This window comes from Pseudopodoces humilis, chromosome 1 (assembly GCF_049639895.1).
Source record: "Pseudopodoces humilis isolate 2021_Gansu_Grassland_sample_001 chromosome 1, ASM4963989v1, whole genome shotgun sequence".
Taxonomy (NCBI): Eukaryota; Metazoa; Chordata; class Aves; order Passeriformes; family Paridae; genus Pseudopodoces; species Pseudopodoces humilis.
In genome coordinates this window covers 98,515,461-98,532,987 of record NC_142200.1, presented here as the reverse complement: position 1 = coordinate 98,532,987, position 17,527 = coordinate 98,515,461, and the positions used below count along the sequence as shown (strand labels likewise).

General features: G+C 38.2%; 1 protein-coding gene across 3 annotated transcripts in view; it reads right to left on the bottom strand.

Annotated features, from left to right (window-relative positions):
• Nucleotides 1-1,492: 1,492 nt before the first annotated feature.
• Nucleotides 1,493-17,527, bottom strand: part of POU6F2 (POU class 6 homeobox 2) — a 308,170-nt gene continuing 292,135 nt past the window's right edge. For 2 of the 3 annotated variants that reach the window (XM_088060556.1, XM_088060564.1), the window contains exons 8-10: nucleotides 13,722-13,890; nucleotides 5,214-5,382; nucleotides 1,493-1,997 (exon numbers count right to left, since the gene is read on the bottom strand). In XM_088060556.1, coding sequence (XP_087916682.1) covers nucleotides 1,493-1,997; nucleotides 5,214-5,382; nucleotides 13,722-13,890 — 843 coding nt within the window. The remainder of the gene's footprint in view (nucleotides 1,998-5,213; nucleotides 5,383-13,721; nucleotides 13,891-17,527) is intronic. The other variant, XM_088060566.1, reaches the window with a different exon arrangement.

Here is a 17,527-nt window from a genome sequence, read left to right as displayed (position 1 = left end):
GATGGACTGTCTTTAAAGAAGAATCACTTCACCTGAATCATATTGCAGGTGACCCACCTCATATTATCAAGGGACATTCAGTGGTTTTCCCTGTGTTCCAACTTAGTCTAGCCAGTGGCCACAGCAAACATCTGCAGAAGCACATCTTCCTACTAAAGAAGTCAACAGGGCAAGCATCAATATGACATAAAAAAAAAGCCAGAAGGAACAAAGCACTATCATTCGAATTGTCCACAGTGAAGTGATGATCAAAACATCCTCATCACTTCTCAGCCTGTCCATTTGTTTTCATCAGAACCTCAAGAAATTTCTTTGGCTAGCAGACTTTGGAGAGAAATTGCTTCAAATGGAACCGTAATATAGATGCAGTACTGTACCAAGTGTGCAGTTTATATTTATACTACAAAATGAGTTTTGGTAACCTCTCCAGGTTCACGGCTAAAGGACAGAGAAATCTCAAGCTACACATTCAACAAAAAGCACAATGTTCAGCGTGGGCTTGACAGTCCATCAGACATAATCCCAATCCTTCTTTGTCCTCATTGCATTTCAGCATATAAAAGTGTTCAGATTTCACTTTTCTTTTTAAAACTCTTCAAACAGTACTGGGTTTGGGGGGGCTTGAGGCAGGGGTGGAGAATGAACTGGACGGGAGGAGGCAGCAAATAGAATCAGGAAAAAAAACAGAAAAAGAAATGCAAACCAAGACATACATCCTTATAAGAGAAACATCAAACCCCACAAATCACAATAAAAAGTAATTATTTTTGGCACCCAAACATTAGAAGATTGCAAAACTGTTGACTGAAAGAAAAGAAAATGAGGTGACTACTACGGAATGGCTTTGTACACACCTGCAGGGGGTACAAACAAGGATGAGAGAAATTAATCCTGTATTCCTCTTTGCAAAATACAAATGCAAAAATTCGTAACACAATTTTACACTCATAAAAGAGTACACTAACAATCTAGTTTGCAATGCCATGTTTCTGACTTTGGTTAATAGTTTTCATAGTGAATCAGCACTTGATACCTGAAAGGCTACAATCACTCCTCCAGGTGGCAGGCTTGTATTCTCTTTTAAACAGATAAAAGTTTTTTTTCTTTTTTTTTTTCTTTTTTTTTCCTTTTGTTGTTGGTTTTGTTTTTCCTTAAAATGTGTTCATATTTTCATAATATACAGAAAAAATTAAGCAGTTATTTGGTTTACTTTAAGTCCATTTAAAAAAAACTGGCTTTTTCGGGATTTTTTGGGAACTAATTCTACCACACACACTCTAAGTGTTGTGTATTTTTTTTTGTTTTATTTTGTTTTTTTTTTTAAATAGGAAAACCCACGGACATTTATAAACTGTTCTGTCCTTCTTGTAGTTTTCTCAGTCTTTTACTTACAAGGGTGATGAATAGGAATTTTCACAGAGTTCAAACGGACACGTTTTGGTTGGTGTGGGGTTTTTTTTTCTGTGTGATTTGGCTTTGTTTTGTTTTGCGTTTAGGAGTTTTCTTCCAGAGAGTCTGTTAAAGGCTCCATAGGAACTGCTGTCGCGGGCTCGTGCTGTTTCAAACGTTTAATTGTGTTCTTCAGTGCTTGCCTCTTATTGCAGAACCAAACTCTAACTACTTCCCGGTCATAGTTCAGTTTCTCTGCAATCTCTGTCATTTCTTGCCCAGAGGGATGCGTGTTCTTCTCAAAGTGGGCATTCAAGATTTCAAGGGCTTGTGGCGTGAATGAGGTACGCCTCTTGCGCTTTTTGGATGGTTCGCTCCCAATAAACTCGGTAAGGTTCTGCATCCCTGCTCGATGGCGGGCCTCAGCCTCAGCCATCCACCGCTCAAGCACCGGCTTTATCTTCTGGGCACTTTTAGGGGTGATGTCCAGCTTTTCAAACCTGGCAGGATACAAAAGGCCAGGGTTCAGTTTGGCTGTCAGACTGCTAGCTATAGTGTTCTCTTGGGCTTCCTGTGGTAGGAAAAAGTGGCTTCTCAGGATGGTGTGTCTGAGGGAAAATTGAGAAAGAAGAGTCTTACACTGATGCTCTGCCAGGGTGGGACTTCCTGCCTGCCTGACTAATTGACTGGCAGAGGTAATTTACAGTAGATTATGAAAACTGTCAGGTATATCTATACATAGATATAGATATATATATATATAGCTAGAGATTTAAGCTAACACAAAATGAGCACTACAACAAAATTATAAGTACACTAAATAATACAGGTTAAGAATTACATTTTCATATTTCTGATGATCTTCAAAACTCTGGAGACTAAGTCTAATTACAGGAAATGATATCAAAGGCTTTTATCATCTTGTCTTTGTGCTTAATCCTTTTGTTATCCCTCCCATCCCATGTTATCCAAACACCACAGCTTTAATAATAAAAACCAATGGCAAATACTAGCCTCTGAATATCAGGTTTCCTTTTCCATTTTTCAGCAATTTTCACTGTTTGTAAGTTAATGCTATATCCCTTTTCTGGGCTGGAAAAAAAAAGTCCCAAAACCACGGTGGTGTTCAGCTGAAACAGCTGGACACTTTGCAATTATCTTGCTGTCCCCACAATGTGCAAAGACAGACTCATGTTTTCCAGATGAAAACCAGCATAACAGTCTACTAATATGCTGTGGCACCAAGCTGAGTTTATTGTGGGATTTCTGCAAACTGTACCAGAATGATATCATTTCCTGTAAATGAGGTCTTCTATATATCATTTTGCCATCAAAAGTCTTTTGCCAAACCAGATTTTACAAGTATTATAAAACACCTGGAAAAGCAGCCACACAAAGCTTTAATCCTTTCAAAAACAAGCAGAAGAGCAAAGTTCATGTTTCAAGTCTTATAAGTATTTGTTTCTTTCATTTACTGAGTTTATCCTCTTTTGCTACACATTTAAAAAGTCTTAACCCAAGTCCTTTGATGCCATCCATTTGTATTTTCCCACTTTGCTCTGTCCACTCTGCACGTTGTGGTATTTAATGCTGCAGAAAGGCTACAATTACTGGATGTTGCTGTTGTGCTTTCCAGCCCAGGTGGTGCTGAAGCACCACCACCACCACTAATCACAGAGTGTTCTGGAGATGAGAGGAACTGAATCAATCCCCTTATGCAAATAAAGTTGGTGGCTGGAGCTGGCCATTTTTAGTGTCTCCATTCAGCATGTGGAGGCAGCAAAAAATATTCCAGCAAGAAACAAAGCACTTCTCACAAACAAAGAAAAAGACAAAGAATAATTTCAGATAATAATACTCCAAAGAATTTGCAACTGGTGCCTGACATCTTAATGTGGTATTGACTGCAAGGTTTCATTCCTTGGTGTCCAGTGATATTTCAGGCTGAATGAAATGTTTTAGAATGTACTGTCTCGAGTTAAAGAAAATGCTGCTATTTGCATGCAGAACATATCAAGGTGGTATATTGCATATATGACCTGCATAGGCCACCAGGAGATTCCACTTTTCTTTTCTAGTTGGTTGCTCAAATTGCTTGCCTTACTGCCCCTTCCATTGACCTGGAGTTCATACTGAAACTCCTTTGTTACAACTGAAAAAAAAAGTTAAATCTGTTTCTGAGGAGCACATGTTTCCATTGATACACCTTAAAAAAAGTGCGCAGGCTTAGCATGTAATTACACCCCAAAATGGAGCCCATCTGAGGTGGGCAAAGGAAATTAAAAAACCTGTAACCTTGCATTTATTTGGGACAAGCTCTTGCACCCAATCTCGTGTTCTGAGCAACTTGCCCTTCCAAGGAGCCCTCTGTAAAAGGTCTCACCATCCCCAGTGCTTTCTCAAAGTGTAAGGTAGGTGGAGGAAATGAGATGACAGCAAACTAGGCAAAAGTAAAGGAAACCACAATGTTTCCCTTTAAAGTATAGCATGATAAACAGCAACCTAAGGCTACAAAAAATTGTCAATTGCTAAAAACTTCACCCATTTTAGGCATTCTTTACCAAATGACCACAAAGAAATAAAAAAACCAAAAAAACCAAAAAACCAAAAAAACTAATCCTTAGCAATAGGGAGCAATAGCATTCATATCATTGGCATTGTTTGTTAGTGTAGCTACTGCAGGACATGTTTGGTATAACGACATACAAGTCTTGAAACAAATTTCCCAGCAGTAGTATCCTTGTATAGACTGAATAAAGGTTATTTTCTACAGGGAGGTATCTTATAAGAAAAAACAGTAGGGGAGACCATAGAAGTGAGAGGATCCTATGGAGCTTTTTGTATTTAACAACAATCAATGGGTTTTATGGAAAATCATTGAGCAAAATGTGAGCTGCAAGCACACTACCCCATACTGATGTTATTTATAACCTTAGTCTTTAACTGCAGGAAAAGTACACTTCCATTCTACGGGGAATACATTAAAAGTATAAAGAGCAGATAAAAAGACAGAGAATTTCATGGATCACCAAGAACAAAATCCACTTAAATGAGCTTAGAGTTGGTTTCTTAGCTTTCACTGATGGAGAAGGACTATAAGGCATTGCCCAAGAGGAAAAAGCTGTTACCTAAGTGTGTTTGTTACTTCATGCATAAACATGGGATTACTGTAACACACATACATGCATATAAGGTGTTTCCTTCTACTTTAACTCTGTCAAGACTGTATTTTTATTTCTTATGATTAGGACAGACTTCTGCTTCTGCTTTGCATACATGGGTTTGTCTGGTTTTTTTTCCATAAATATTTGTGTGATAAAAGATGAATAGCTGCTGGTTTGCAAGATAGCAGGAAGGCTATTTTTTTCCCTTCTGTGTTGCCTAGGTAAATCATCATTAACATCCTCTATGTGAAGTGCTAACCACAGTAATACAGGTTTTAACTTAGCAGGGATGCAGCCATGAAATATTTGTTCAGTAACCCTATCTGTAGAAAATGGCACAGTATGAAGAGGGTCAGCTGGTGCTTATCCAGCATCAGCAGGATCTCCAGCTCATCTACAGAATTAAGTCTCTGTACCAGGAACATTGTTTCTCACTTGTTTAGAAAAGGAGAAAAAAAAAAAAAAGAAACCGAAAGCACTCTAAATATACACAATAAGAACAATTTATATGATAGACAAAATATTATTGGCTAATTTAAATATCAGGTTAAATAATACACTCTAAAATTATGAGACTCAAACACAAGCATGCTCTTCACAATAAACTTGATCATTACTAAGGACAAAGAGAAAAGAGGAGTTTATGATGTAACTTGTTACCTGCAGATGGCAGACTGGCTATAGGCTGGGCCTTCGGTGGCGCTTAGGGCTTGGCCAACTTGAGTCTGTGTCAGGCCAAGGGACAGGCGCCGGATTTTAAAAGCTTTGGCAAATTCTCGTATTTCTTCCAGATTTACCCCATCCACCTCTCCAGTGGCTGTCTGAGGATCTGTTGAGATATTTTTTAATCATGTCAGTTCTTTGCATCACATATCAGTGGGACAGGCTTACAGCCACTTTCATTGTCAAGACTTTCAAGTTCAATTTTTTTAATACTGACCCCTTTCTCCTCTTCGCCAAACAGAAACAGACTTGCCTTGTCAGGTGTGCTCAGATCGCTAAGATGCTGACTGGGCTGCAGTTGTCTGCAGGTGGAAGATTATCAAAGCTATGCCTTTGCTGAACTCCTAATAAAGGCCAACTCACCTTAGAGGGAGGGTGTGCCTGGGCTCTTCACTGCCATTTATGCCTTGCAGTCTTCTCTGGACTGAGGAGTCATGTTCCCTGTTTTTCCATTTAATCACATAGCATGATGGTTGGTGTTAGTATATATGTATTTCCAGTCTGTGGGGAGGGCTCATATATGTATGAGCTACTTGGATTCTTAACTTGAAATCAAGTCTTTGTGCTTTATATAAAGTTAGTGCCAAATAAGGAGATTCACAACTGTTTCTTCCCTTTTAGACAATACTCAGCCTAAACTGCTACATGAATATCCAAAATAACCTGGCAAATTAATAAGTCCAAAAAATTCTGCCTTTAAAACCTCCTTAATTTAAAAACTGTCTTTTAAAATACGCCCTTCTGAGAAGCAACCTTTAAAGCTTTTTATTCTACCTCCCATCAGGTCGATAATCAAGGAGCAGCAACACTAGTTTTGGATGGTAATGCTGCACAGTTTTTTTACTTTTACATTAGCCCCTCAGAAGATAATGCTTATGATGCTGTGAGAATAAATCTGTCCTTCCTCTCTATAGCAGTTTAGTGACACAGAAGCCTTTGTCCCTGAAAGGGCACATAATAAAGCATGTCTACCACAGAAAAGCTCCTTTGGAGCTGGATAACTCGGTCAATTTAGGACTTATCAAGGGAAATGACACAACAGCTGGAGAATGGAACTTCCCCCCCCTCCCAAGCTACTGATCCCTGACTAAATGAAAGTGTTTGCCAAGTCAGAGACAGCATGGGACTGGGATGGTAGAAGATTTCAAAGTATTGTGCAATCCTGCATGTAGTGAAGCCATTCTCCCAGTGAGACATCTCTATTGTTCTTCATCTCATTCCTCAGACTCTGAGGTGAAAAGTTTGCAGCACAATAACCCCTGAATTTCTGTAAATGCAAGCAGTTGTCCAAGGACAGTGCTAGACTACATTACCATTCTGAACCCTGTATGAGAATGGCTCCTGCTAGTATGGCTCTAGTGAGGGCTTATGAGCATTACAGTAGCAAAGCTTTTATTTTCAGGGGTTTATAGGCCTAGAGTAAAATTTCCTTGTGATGGAAACATCCTATGAAAAAACTTTTTGTCCAATAGTAATAAACAGGGGGAAAAGGGTTTTCTGATATATAAATTTACTCAGTTGCTTGAGAGTAAGAAGCAGAAATGGCAATAATATTTTTAAAACTCTTGTGTATGCAACCAGGGACCACATGAACTATGCATACAAATAAACATGCACATAGGCTGAACCTTGTTTCAATGATATTCCACTCTCAGAGTCATCTCTGCTGTTCTCACTGCTGTACACAAGTACAGCACACCCACTCAGTACAAAGCTAGGGTGCATATTGTTTGCTTTAAGAGTAAGTGCTGTGACATTGGCCACTGAGGTTTATAAAGTAATTGCGTTTAGGAGCGTGAAATTTTCCTGCTTACACCGTATAGTCTATCTAGCGTACCGGTTCTGAGTTTCAGAGACACAGAATGGAGCTGCAGACTTATCTGCCCTTTAGGTCTCTGTACTAAGTATCATAAATGATACTGGCCTCAAAAAGTTCCCTAAGTAAAGTGCACTAAAACAGTGACTTTCCTCACCTCTTTCCTTCTGTTACTTTAAGGCCTCTGACTAAGGCTGTTAGGAATGTAACAAAGGACAATTCAGGTTTTCCCAGAGAACTTCCAAAGTAGCAAACTATGGCACCTGGCACCCGTAATCATCCCCAACTCCTGTTAGGAATAAAAAGGGAAGTGAGAAAACTAATTGTAGAGAAATCATAGAGAAATTCTGCCAAGTTCTGCAGGATCTAGAACGATCTGGCACTGTTGCAACAGTGAGCATAATGGAAAGATCATTCCTGCCTGGGGCACTTGGATGAGGGAAATATTAGGCTGAGCTCTCCTTGAGATGAGAAAAAACCCGTGATGCCCTTCAGTAATATAGGAGTAGAATGTAGTATACAGTGGAATATCTGTTGAGAAAAAGGCTTCATTCTTTCATAGAATCTTTGGCAACAGGGAAGTACTAACAGATGGACTGAAACACTGAAATGTTTTATCTTGAACTCCAGGGAAAATAGCATTTGTGTGAAATTGGAACCACTTCTAGTTTGGGTGTGATTCAAAGCCCTTTGAAATCCACAGATCCTGTCTTCTGTCACTTCCCTAAAACACAAATAGTGCTATGAAGACTGGTCTTTTGACATCATTTGTCTCTTTTACTCTATTGCATTAAAATGCCATCAAGACAGTCTTAGACTGTGTGGTTTGAATATGCACATATATAAATATATTCAAAAAGATTATGGACTTTAACAAGTTCTGAGCTTTCAGAACAGTTAAACATATAGTGCACTTCACATTTTAGGAAGACTAGTTTATTGAAGACAGTAAATAAGCTGGTTCTTTTTCAATTAAGAGGATATCCCAGGGAAGGCCACCCAGTGCCAACAGGAAAATAGAGAATGCCAGACCCATTGCGTGTTTGGGATCTACAGTAATGTATTTCAAGACTCCAAGTTTACATTATTGTATGACAAAACAGTGGCTGCCTATGAAACTACTGGGTGGTGGAGAAAGGTCAGATGGTTTTCTGGGGCCATTTCAGAGGATATGGGTATATAACAAAAAAGGAAGACAGCTAAAATTCCATCAGCTGTCCTGGTGGATGGTGAAGATAGATGAGTGGTGTGGAAGAAATTAAATCCACAGGCTCTCCTGCATTGAAATCTGTTTTTTCCTACTAAAGGGAATACTTCTCCCACTTTTGAATTCTTCTGAAAATCCTGTGTGAGTTTGTTGTTGAGTGAAAATATGCAGTGATTTTAATAGTTAGGGGAAAGAGCTGCTACAGAGAAATCAGTGCACCCTGAAGGAGAAACCAAATTTCTGTTGCACAGAGTTCTGCCACGGGAAGGATTACAGGGGGATGATTTCCCCAGTCAGACAGGAGGAGAAATAGCTAGCCAATGGAAAGTAAATTGGATAAGAAAGGCAGGACAAAACATTGATAATGGAAAATGGAGTGAAGCTCAGGGGAAAAAAAAAGAATAATTTGTTTATGGGAGGCATTTTAATTTCATAGTAACAGATGACAGTAAAATGAATTTGGGAGGAAGAAAGGAATTTCTTGGAGACACAAGTCTCAGAGCACAAGGGGAAACCAGTGATTTCCACAAAGAGAACATATGGTGGAAAAGTTATAGAAATGAGCAGAGGGATGCATTTCAGAAGAGGAAAATGAAATGGAAAAAAGGGAGAAATAAAGATGTAGAATTGAATGAAGAGGAAACAAAGAAGACAAAAGAGAATACAAATAGGGTTAGACAATACAAAGAAATCATACAGAAGAGACAGGAATAGTAGAGATGAATCTTGTAGTCCTTGCTTAGACAGAACTTACTTTAAAATATTTTTTATTTCAAAGTAACTGTTATGTTTAGTCTCCAAAATAATTAGCACTTGTTGCTGGTTAGGGATGAATGGGTGATGATGAGAGAAAAGGGAAAAGCTATGAGGAAGATAACATAAATGAAAAAAGGACATGAAATAAAAAAAAGAAAGAGAAATTAAAAACAAAAGGTAAGGAAACTTTTTTGAAGTTAAGAAACGTGTTAAAGAAAAAGAAAGCAAAATCATACAGAAAATATTTCTAGAATGGAAAGTAAAAGTAATAAACCCAAGGAACATGGAACACTACAGTTAATAGAGTTCTTATGACTTTCTCATTGTACTTTAATAATTTCTCTGATGTGAAACAACATCTTGTAAAAAAGTTACTCTTTTTGCAGTCAGTGTGCAGAAGCTTGCCCCAAATAATTATTTGCTGAAGTTAGGATGCTCTGTGCAATTTGATTAACTGAACAAGTGGCTAAATGTGACTAGTTTACATGAACTTTGCTATATTTAGCAACTATTTCTAGAATATAGCAGATCTCTGCCAAGGTATTCGGCTCCAGGACCTCTGTCAGAGGTCTGGACTAGAGTTTTGTAAGGAATTAGGAAAAGGAAACAATATTCCTACCTCAGGAAGAATAAAGAAATCAAAGATAGGTTCAGGAGGGTGCAAGTTGTTTCTTGCTGCCCTCATGCCAAATGACTTCTCTTAGAAACACTGACCCATTGCCCATCTCATCCCACTAAAAGACTTTAAATGGACTTTCAGATACTGGATTTCAACTGAAGGCCTTTCATACAAAGCTCTGCAGCCAGTGTGGGAGCTGGGATGCTAAGAAGGCCACAGGCTCGACAAAGAGGTGCTCCTGCCCTTCAGGGATTTGAATCTAGAAACAGATTCTGTAAAGAAGTGAAACAAGGATGACTTTCTGTCTACATCCTCATGTGCAGCCACAGTTTTGTGCAAACACCTTTTCCGTCACATGAAACAATTTTCAGACTCATGAAGGTCATTTCATACTATTTGTCTGAACAGTATCACTGGTTTATCACTGCGAAGGAAAACCTATAAAGGATCCTTTCTGCTTTTTCATGTTTCATTACCCAGGTGGTTTGATCTTTCCTTACTGAACTGACCATATTTTCCTGTTTCTTGTAGAAGTAGGCTCCTTCTGCATTACTAGAAGAGAGTAAGTAGCTCTCTTGTGCCCTGCAACACCGTTCCTGATGTGGCAGCTCAAGCAGGCTTAGGCATGCAGTGTTAGTTCCAGTTTGTGGTGGCCACGTGCTCTCGAAGTATTCTGGACAGCCTTTAAGGATAATTGAGATGACTGGTTTGCTCCTATCTGTGTAAGCTTACTATGTAAATGCAGAAGTGAGTCGATCTGCCCCTCATGTGATTCATTCTGTTTGTCTTGAGTAGCAGAGACTGGATGAAGCTGGAAGCATAAACTCAAAACAGCTCCACAAGTAATTTATTTATGTTTAACATGGATTCTTTTTTCAGGAGATCCCAATTGATAACATTTTCTTTTGGCATGCTCTTAAGATCTGAATTCCAGTGAGTTAACTTCCAAGTGCAATTCCTTCATTGGTCTGATTGTGTGAAAAGTTTCCTATGCCTGTAGCTCTTTTTGATAGGACTGCAGTAAAGACAGGGAGACCAACTTGACTCTCTTCTTTGTGATCACTTTTCACACTGAAGGCTGCTGGGGAGTGTGGGAGTGGCATCAGCAGGATTTGGATGCAGAGGGGACAAAAATTTAACCTTGAGTCTAAAGAAAAAGATATGATAGAAGAAAAATCCCAAACTTGAAGATTATTAAGGAGTAGGGTTTAGAATTTGGAGTGAAACGAGAGAGGGCCTGACTGTGCAGAGTAGTACCACCCACTGTGATAGAGGAAATAGAAAAAGGAAAAAGAGGTAGAACTAATAATAAAAAATATAAAGGAGGACAGAAACTACCTAATAAAAAGGCTGACAAAAGGGTACAGCTATGGTCTGGAGACAGTGACTGAGTGGGAACTGAAATGGGAAGAGAAGTTGGGTAATGATGGACTGTGAGGAAAGGACTGCAGGGAGAAAACTAGAGGAACAAGAGCATGGAGGCAGAGTGGATTGTGTGGAGAAAAATGTGAAGAATTAATGAGACTAGAACAAGACAAGTAGTGGATGGAGTCAAGCCTGACAGGATCAAGTAAAAGTTCTATGTTCATTAATGTATCTCCCACTTGTGCCCAAATTGATATTCCTGTGCTTTATACTCCTCTAATCTCAGCCAAATCCATAGGCACAACATGCTTATTTTAGAGCAGAACCAACAAGATAACAGAACTATCAGCTTTTCCATCCATTCAACACCTCTCCTATTTCCAACTACTAACACAAAGATTATCTCCCCATATGACTGATTTATGTTAATATTCTGCTTTCAAAACAACATTGAAATTTATCCATGGAAAAAAATAAGCTAAAAGAAGGTCCTTAGAGCTGCACAAATTAACATTCAGAAGCTACAAAATGCTGGAGTAACAGCAGCCCACAACACAATCAACCATAGTCTTTGAGCCCTGGAGTTCTTTTTCATGTGCCTCTTTCAGTGCACAGGATGAACTGTCCTTCATTACAGATGAACTGATTGAGGTATTGCCTTTTTACTTGTTCAGTGTGTGGCCCCAGACCTCTATTAAAGCTCTTCACTAAAGACATCTCCTCTTGAGCTCTTCTGGTTTCTTTAAAATCTTAATTTATTTTCTTGTGTTTCTACAAGATGAGGGTCTTCCCCTTCTCATTCACAGAGAAGTGGACAGATATTAAGGGAAGCAGCATTTTTGGGTACCCAGTCTAGGTCAAGTAGGAAATGATTTTTTAGACTGTCTTTAAATGGTTCTTGATATAGTTCCACAATGAAAGTGCACTTAAAATTGCAACTGTGAGTACTGGGTTCTTCTGTAAATTAAAGTCCAGAGTCTCAAGCTGGATATTGAGGGAGCACTTGTGAAAAATCTCTTTTAAGTGATTTGCCTGCCTTGCACTGGAATTACATAGCAGACAGAAGGCTTCAGCTCCTCAGTTCTCTATTGTCTCAGGGAAGACCATCCTTCACTCCTCTACAGCTTCCTACCTGAAATGTTATGCAAACTGGGGAACAGATTAGTGAATCAGGTAAACCCTGGGACAAGAGCCCACCTTTTGTGTTAGTAATTCTGATACATCCCTAGGACAATTCCACTGAGAATGCACTGAAAGGAGGATGAGAAAAAAAAACAACATGATTGCATGACTTTAATCACAACAATATATTGTTAAAATGAAATACATGTTCTAAGAGGAATCACATACAGTTGAACAAACAGCTATTTTTAAAGCATCTCCTAAATTTTGATGGATTTACTCTGTAAACTTAAAAGGGCTTCTTCCATGTTGCATTTATTTTAAATAAGAATATCCAAAAGAGGAGCTATTCTAGGCTAGCTATTGAAAAATAACTTACTCTGCACCAGCTATTTTACTCAATTTGCCCACATGGACTAGTGGTAGATTTTATGTATTTGTAATGTAAAACCTCTTTGTCTTCCTCCTACAGGCATGGCTACATGAGAAAATTTACTACTGACAAAACAATAGCTATATATTTATATCACTGTAATTATATCTGTATCTATATGCAGATATTTTCATTCCAGAACAAAAGTATTCCCACTGGGAGTTATACCAGTGTAATTTTACCACTATAGATCTACTAGTAATTTTCCCATGTAAATGATCCCTGAAATAATCTAACCAAGATTTTTTCTCATGTTTCCTTGCATGATGGTTTCTCCAAGCCCTTCGTAATCTTGTATCAGTCACATATTTTGTGTTACCAATATGGCATAAATTATAGTCTTTGTTTACTTAGAATATGTACATAGAGTATCATAGAACAAGATCATCCAAAGCACTTGGATTTTTGCAGTTGTGCAAAAACTGATAGTGCTTCTTATGTATACTGTCAGCCTGTGGATTTTGCTATGTAAAGACCAAGTTAATGCTGATAAGGTAATAGCAAAGACAGAATTGTGTGATCTGGAAGAAAGTGCTCTTCAGGTCAGCTGTTATAATCCTTACATTGGAACTCAGTTATTTCACTGCAGTGAGCTTCTCCCTTCTTCCCAACATGTTCCAGTTCATTCTTGTTTAAATATTGTAAGCTTTTTCTGGCAAGAAAAGTCTCTCACTCTGGATTTGTGTAGTATTAGGGTTTGTAAAATGGTTTGCTATATCAACCAAGCAAGCAAACAATCAAGCAGCTTAACCAAAAGTAGGACTACCTGTTTGTCCACCAAATTCTGAGAAATGTATTCATTATACTGACTGATTCAAAAACTTCTAACTTCTAAAAAACATAAACTACATTTCAGTTATAACAATTGCCCTCATGAGTCAATTAATGGCTGCTAGCATTTTTATGACCATTTTCAGCACTGATTAAATTTCTCAAGGCATGTTTACCTTAAGACCCATCCATGATAGCACTTAGTAATTCTCACTGGAGAGAGTCAACTATTTAGCAATATATAATCTACTGCATTTAAAAAAATAAACAAAAGGAGGAAAAGAAGATTGGAAAACTCAGTAGTGAGGAGAACAAACAGAAGGGAGAATTAAGGAGAGCCAGGGAGCAATACTTACTGCTGACTAACTGGCCAACACTCAAAGCTGAAGAGGAGGAGGATGAGGAGGAAGAAGAGGAAGCCTGACGCACTGGGCTTTGAGACATAGATGCTTGACTGTGAGCCAAATGCAGGAGATTGGATTGTGAGGCTGCTTGTCCCACTTGCGTCTGGGAGGGCTGATGGAGCTATATGTTAAAATGTAAAAATAGGTATTTAGAAAGTGAAGCAGTAATAGGAAACTTGCAATGCACCATCTCACCCATCTATTTCTGGGGAACAAATCACATAGGATCATTAAACACCATGAGGCTTTGCTCAGGTGACAGTGTTAGAGCAGGAGCAATCTGAGCTGTTTTGAATATTGTCTTTCCAGTTTTACCCAGTTTAACTGGATACTTAGTCTAATTAGAAGGTAAATACTTTTTTTGAAAAATGGGTTATAAGAGACCTATGACATTTACAGCAGGATTCTGATTTATTTAATACATATCCTTACCTGTTTTCTGACTTATGAAAACAGACTTTTATTCCCTACATGGATTCTCACAGAAATCAGGACTGTTTAACAGAGGTCCTTTCACACTGCAGGACCAGGGCCAAGTGGCCAAGTGGCGAGTGGGAATGGGGAAGAGGACATACACCAAACCAAAATCCCTTTCCTACAGGAAATCAATGATTTGTTTTATGACATCAGACTTGGCAAACAAACAAAATTCATGGAAATGGATAAATTGTCTTGGGCTAAAACACACATGGAAACTTCTGAGCCCCATTCACATCAAGATTATATCCAGTAAGACACACCTAAAAACTCTAGTGAGTATGGTAAATGCAAATGATAAACTGTGATACATGAATTGACTTTTTAATTTTTTTTTTTAAACAAATTTTTAAAACAAAATTGTTTTTAAAACAAAAAACAAGAACGTAGTCTTTGTTTGCTTACTAGGGGAATGGGAAGAACCATCAATCTATTTTGCCTATAATATGCTTTCATGTGGGGTTGAAATCTAGGAGCATTTTCTGGTACTGATTTTCACATAAAACTCTCAGAAAAATTCGAAGGGCAGTCTCTCTACAGAATGAAGGCACACAATGCACTTTACAGTTTTGAATTGGATTTTAGTAGTCCAGCACAGTCTTTTCAGAGCATAAGAATACAGTAATACAGGTCTGATACACTCTGGTGACTGCTGCTTATTATACCTTTATTTTATGTTGATTCTTGATATTGATCAAAAAAGATCGTAAAAATATTCTAAAAAGGCTTCACTTCACTGCAGCTGTTATCTGCATTTTCTACAAGGGAAAAGATAAAGGCCTATTTAGCCTTGCTTGATGTCAGTAATTAAAATCTATTTCTTGAATGCTAAGGAGTATGAGGTTTTCTCTTTTGATATCTAACTGAAAAAATGACTTAAGAAAAGGAGCTATATTCATTAGTAACACTCAGATTATATGTATTGTCCTCCCAGCACACATAGAAATGTCTGATGCTAAGTAGACAACAAATTGTATAAAATTGTAGATAAAGGCATCTGTTCACATTCAAGATGACACTTTCTGTGGAATGTATATGAAATATTTTAATGACGATATTCCTGTTAGACTCTGTTAAGAATGGAAAAAAATTCAACTTCTTTTTCTACCTTCTACGTGGAATAATATAACAGAAAATGAAGGAAGAAACTTTGATTTAACATTTAATAATAATGATTATTTACCTGGCCAGTTTTAGTGTATTCTGATTTCCTTGTGGATTAATAAAAAAAGCATTTTTTTATATCTAGGATTTTTTTTATTTATCAAGTACACTTAAAAAAAAATACAACTGGCACTTTATCAAGGGGGTAACAGTTGAGAAGTTGATTAAAGGGCTTCCAGTTTTCAGATTCATGCAAGGAGTGAGCACCTTTAAAATATTCTGTAACGGTTGGATTTTATCTACAGAGAATTCCCAACCCAGAATGTCTACTTTTATAATATCTTCTCTCAGGGAAACATCCCACTGTAAGGGTTGGCCTCTTCTGAACACTGCAGAAGTGAACTGCCTGCCCATGCATTATATCCACATCACATTCAGACTGCAGCTTTATGAAACAGGCAGGTATTTGGGGTCTGAGTCTGTTGTCTGAGGGAATCTCTGGCAAAACTAAAGATTCCAGCCCAGGCAAGGGAAGATAAGTACTGTATTTAGATGAGTTAGATGCTTTCACACTGTGTGGAACAGCCTAAGAGATGTTAGTGCTTATCTGTGAGGATGGAGGAACAAATGCAGCAGCTATCTTTAAAGAGAAAGATCTGAAAAATTATAGTCCAGTCAACTGAACTTCAGCTGTGGAAAAGTACTGAAGAAAATAATCAAACAATTTGTAAGCACCCGCAAGAAAACAAGGTAGCGACAGACAACATGGATTGTTAGAAACAAACTGTGTCAAACCAATCTGATCTCCCTCTAAGACAAGGTAATTGGCCTTGTGGACAAGGAAAAAGCAGTAGGTGGTTTGACTTTACAAGTGTCTCGACACTCCCTCATGTGACATTCTTTATAACCTGAGGAAGCATAGTTTAGGTGAAATTGCTGCAGAATGAATGCCAAAGTATTTGGAAAGCAAAACTGAGGATGAGGTATCAGTGGAAAAAGAAGTGTGCATGTATGGTGTTTCCTCATTCTGCACAACTTAATATTTCCTTAATAACCTGGATGATGGAACAGAGAATATCTTCACTAAATTTACGTGCTGATGACAGGCTGGGAGGAAATTTTGACAGGCTGGATTACAGGATTAGGAATCAAAATGATTCTGTGCTTTGAGCATGCTGGCTGCAAACCTGTGGTGTTGCAAAAGTGAAGTAAAAGCAGTTCCCATACCAAACCATGTGAGTGGGAGTGATGTCTGCAGTGCATGTGAAGTGCATCTTCCTTTCTTCTGAGCCCTGGAAAGACCTCTGCAGAGGGGGATGCCATGTCCACAGCTAAGTGCCAGACTTCATTAAAATCTGGACCAACTAGAATTAAATAGTTAGAGTGGCCGAAGGCCCGGGAGTTAACTGAGGCTTATGAAGACACCTGTAATGAACTGGTTATATTTAATCTAAAGGAAGGAAGACCAAGCAGGAGATATGGAGATAACAAAAAGAGGAGATATTTTTTCTGTCTTACATTTTATAATGGAGGCCTAGTTATCTGGAAGGTTCAGATTAGATGTTGGGAAAAGTTATCTAATTTGGCAGTGAAACGCTGGCATAGACTACTGGCATAGGTGGAATCTGTGGGTTTCTGTGACACTGGTTAGGACCAAATTAGCTAAAAACTGGAATAGCTGCTCCACCTGAGAATAACACGTTGGACTGGATAACCTTTTGAACCTTGACCTTCCCCCCATAATTTTTTCATATTTCTAAACTATTTCCTGTTAGTATTTCTCAGTGAAATAGCAAATCAAACATTTTCCAGCGATGTTACAATATATTGTCACTGAACAATTCAACTACTGAGCACATGCATAATAAAACTGAAGCCTCCAGGAAGCTCTAGAATGAGAGGGCACTCTGCATTTTTCAGCTCTGCATTCAAGACATGCACACAGACAGAGTCACTACATAGCACATGCACAATATGATGGCTGAGTCTAGAAAGTGAGTCTCTGCACATGTTTTGTACTATGTATATATTTTTTAAAGTAACTGGAATACCCAGAAGCTTGGCAACTCTCTTGTTGAAGTCCAGAAATATTTAAACAAATATAATAAATTATCAAAATTTAGCTGGGCATAAAGGAATATAGCTAGTGAAGTTTGGATTCACATTAACCTTTGGTA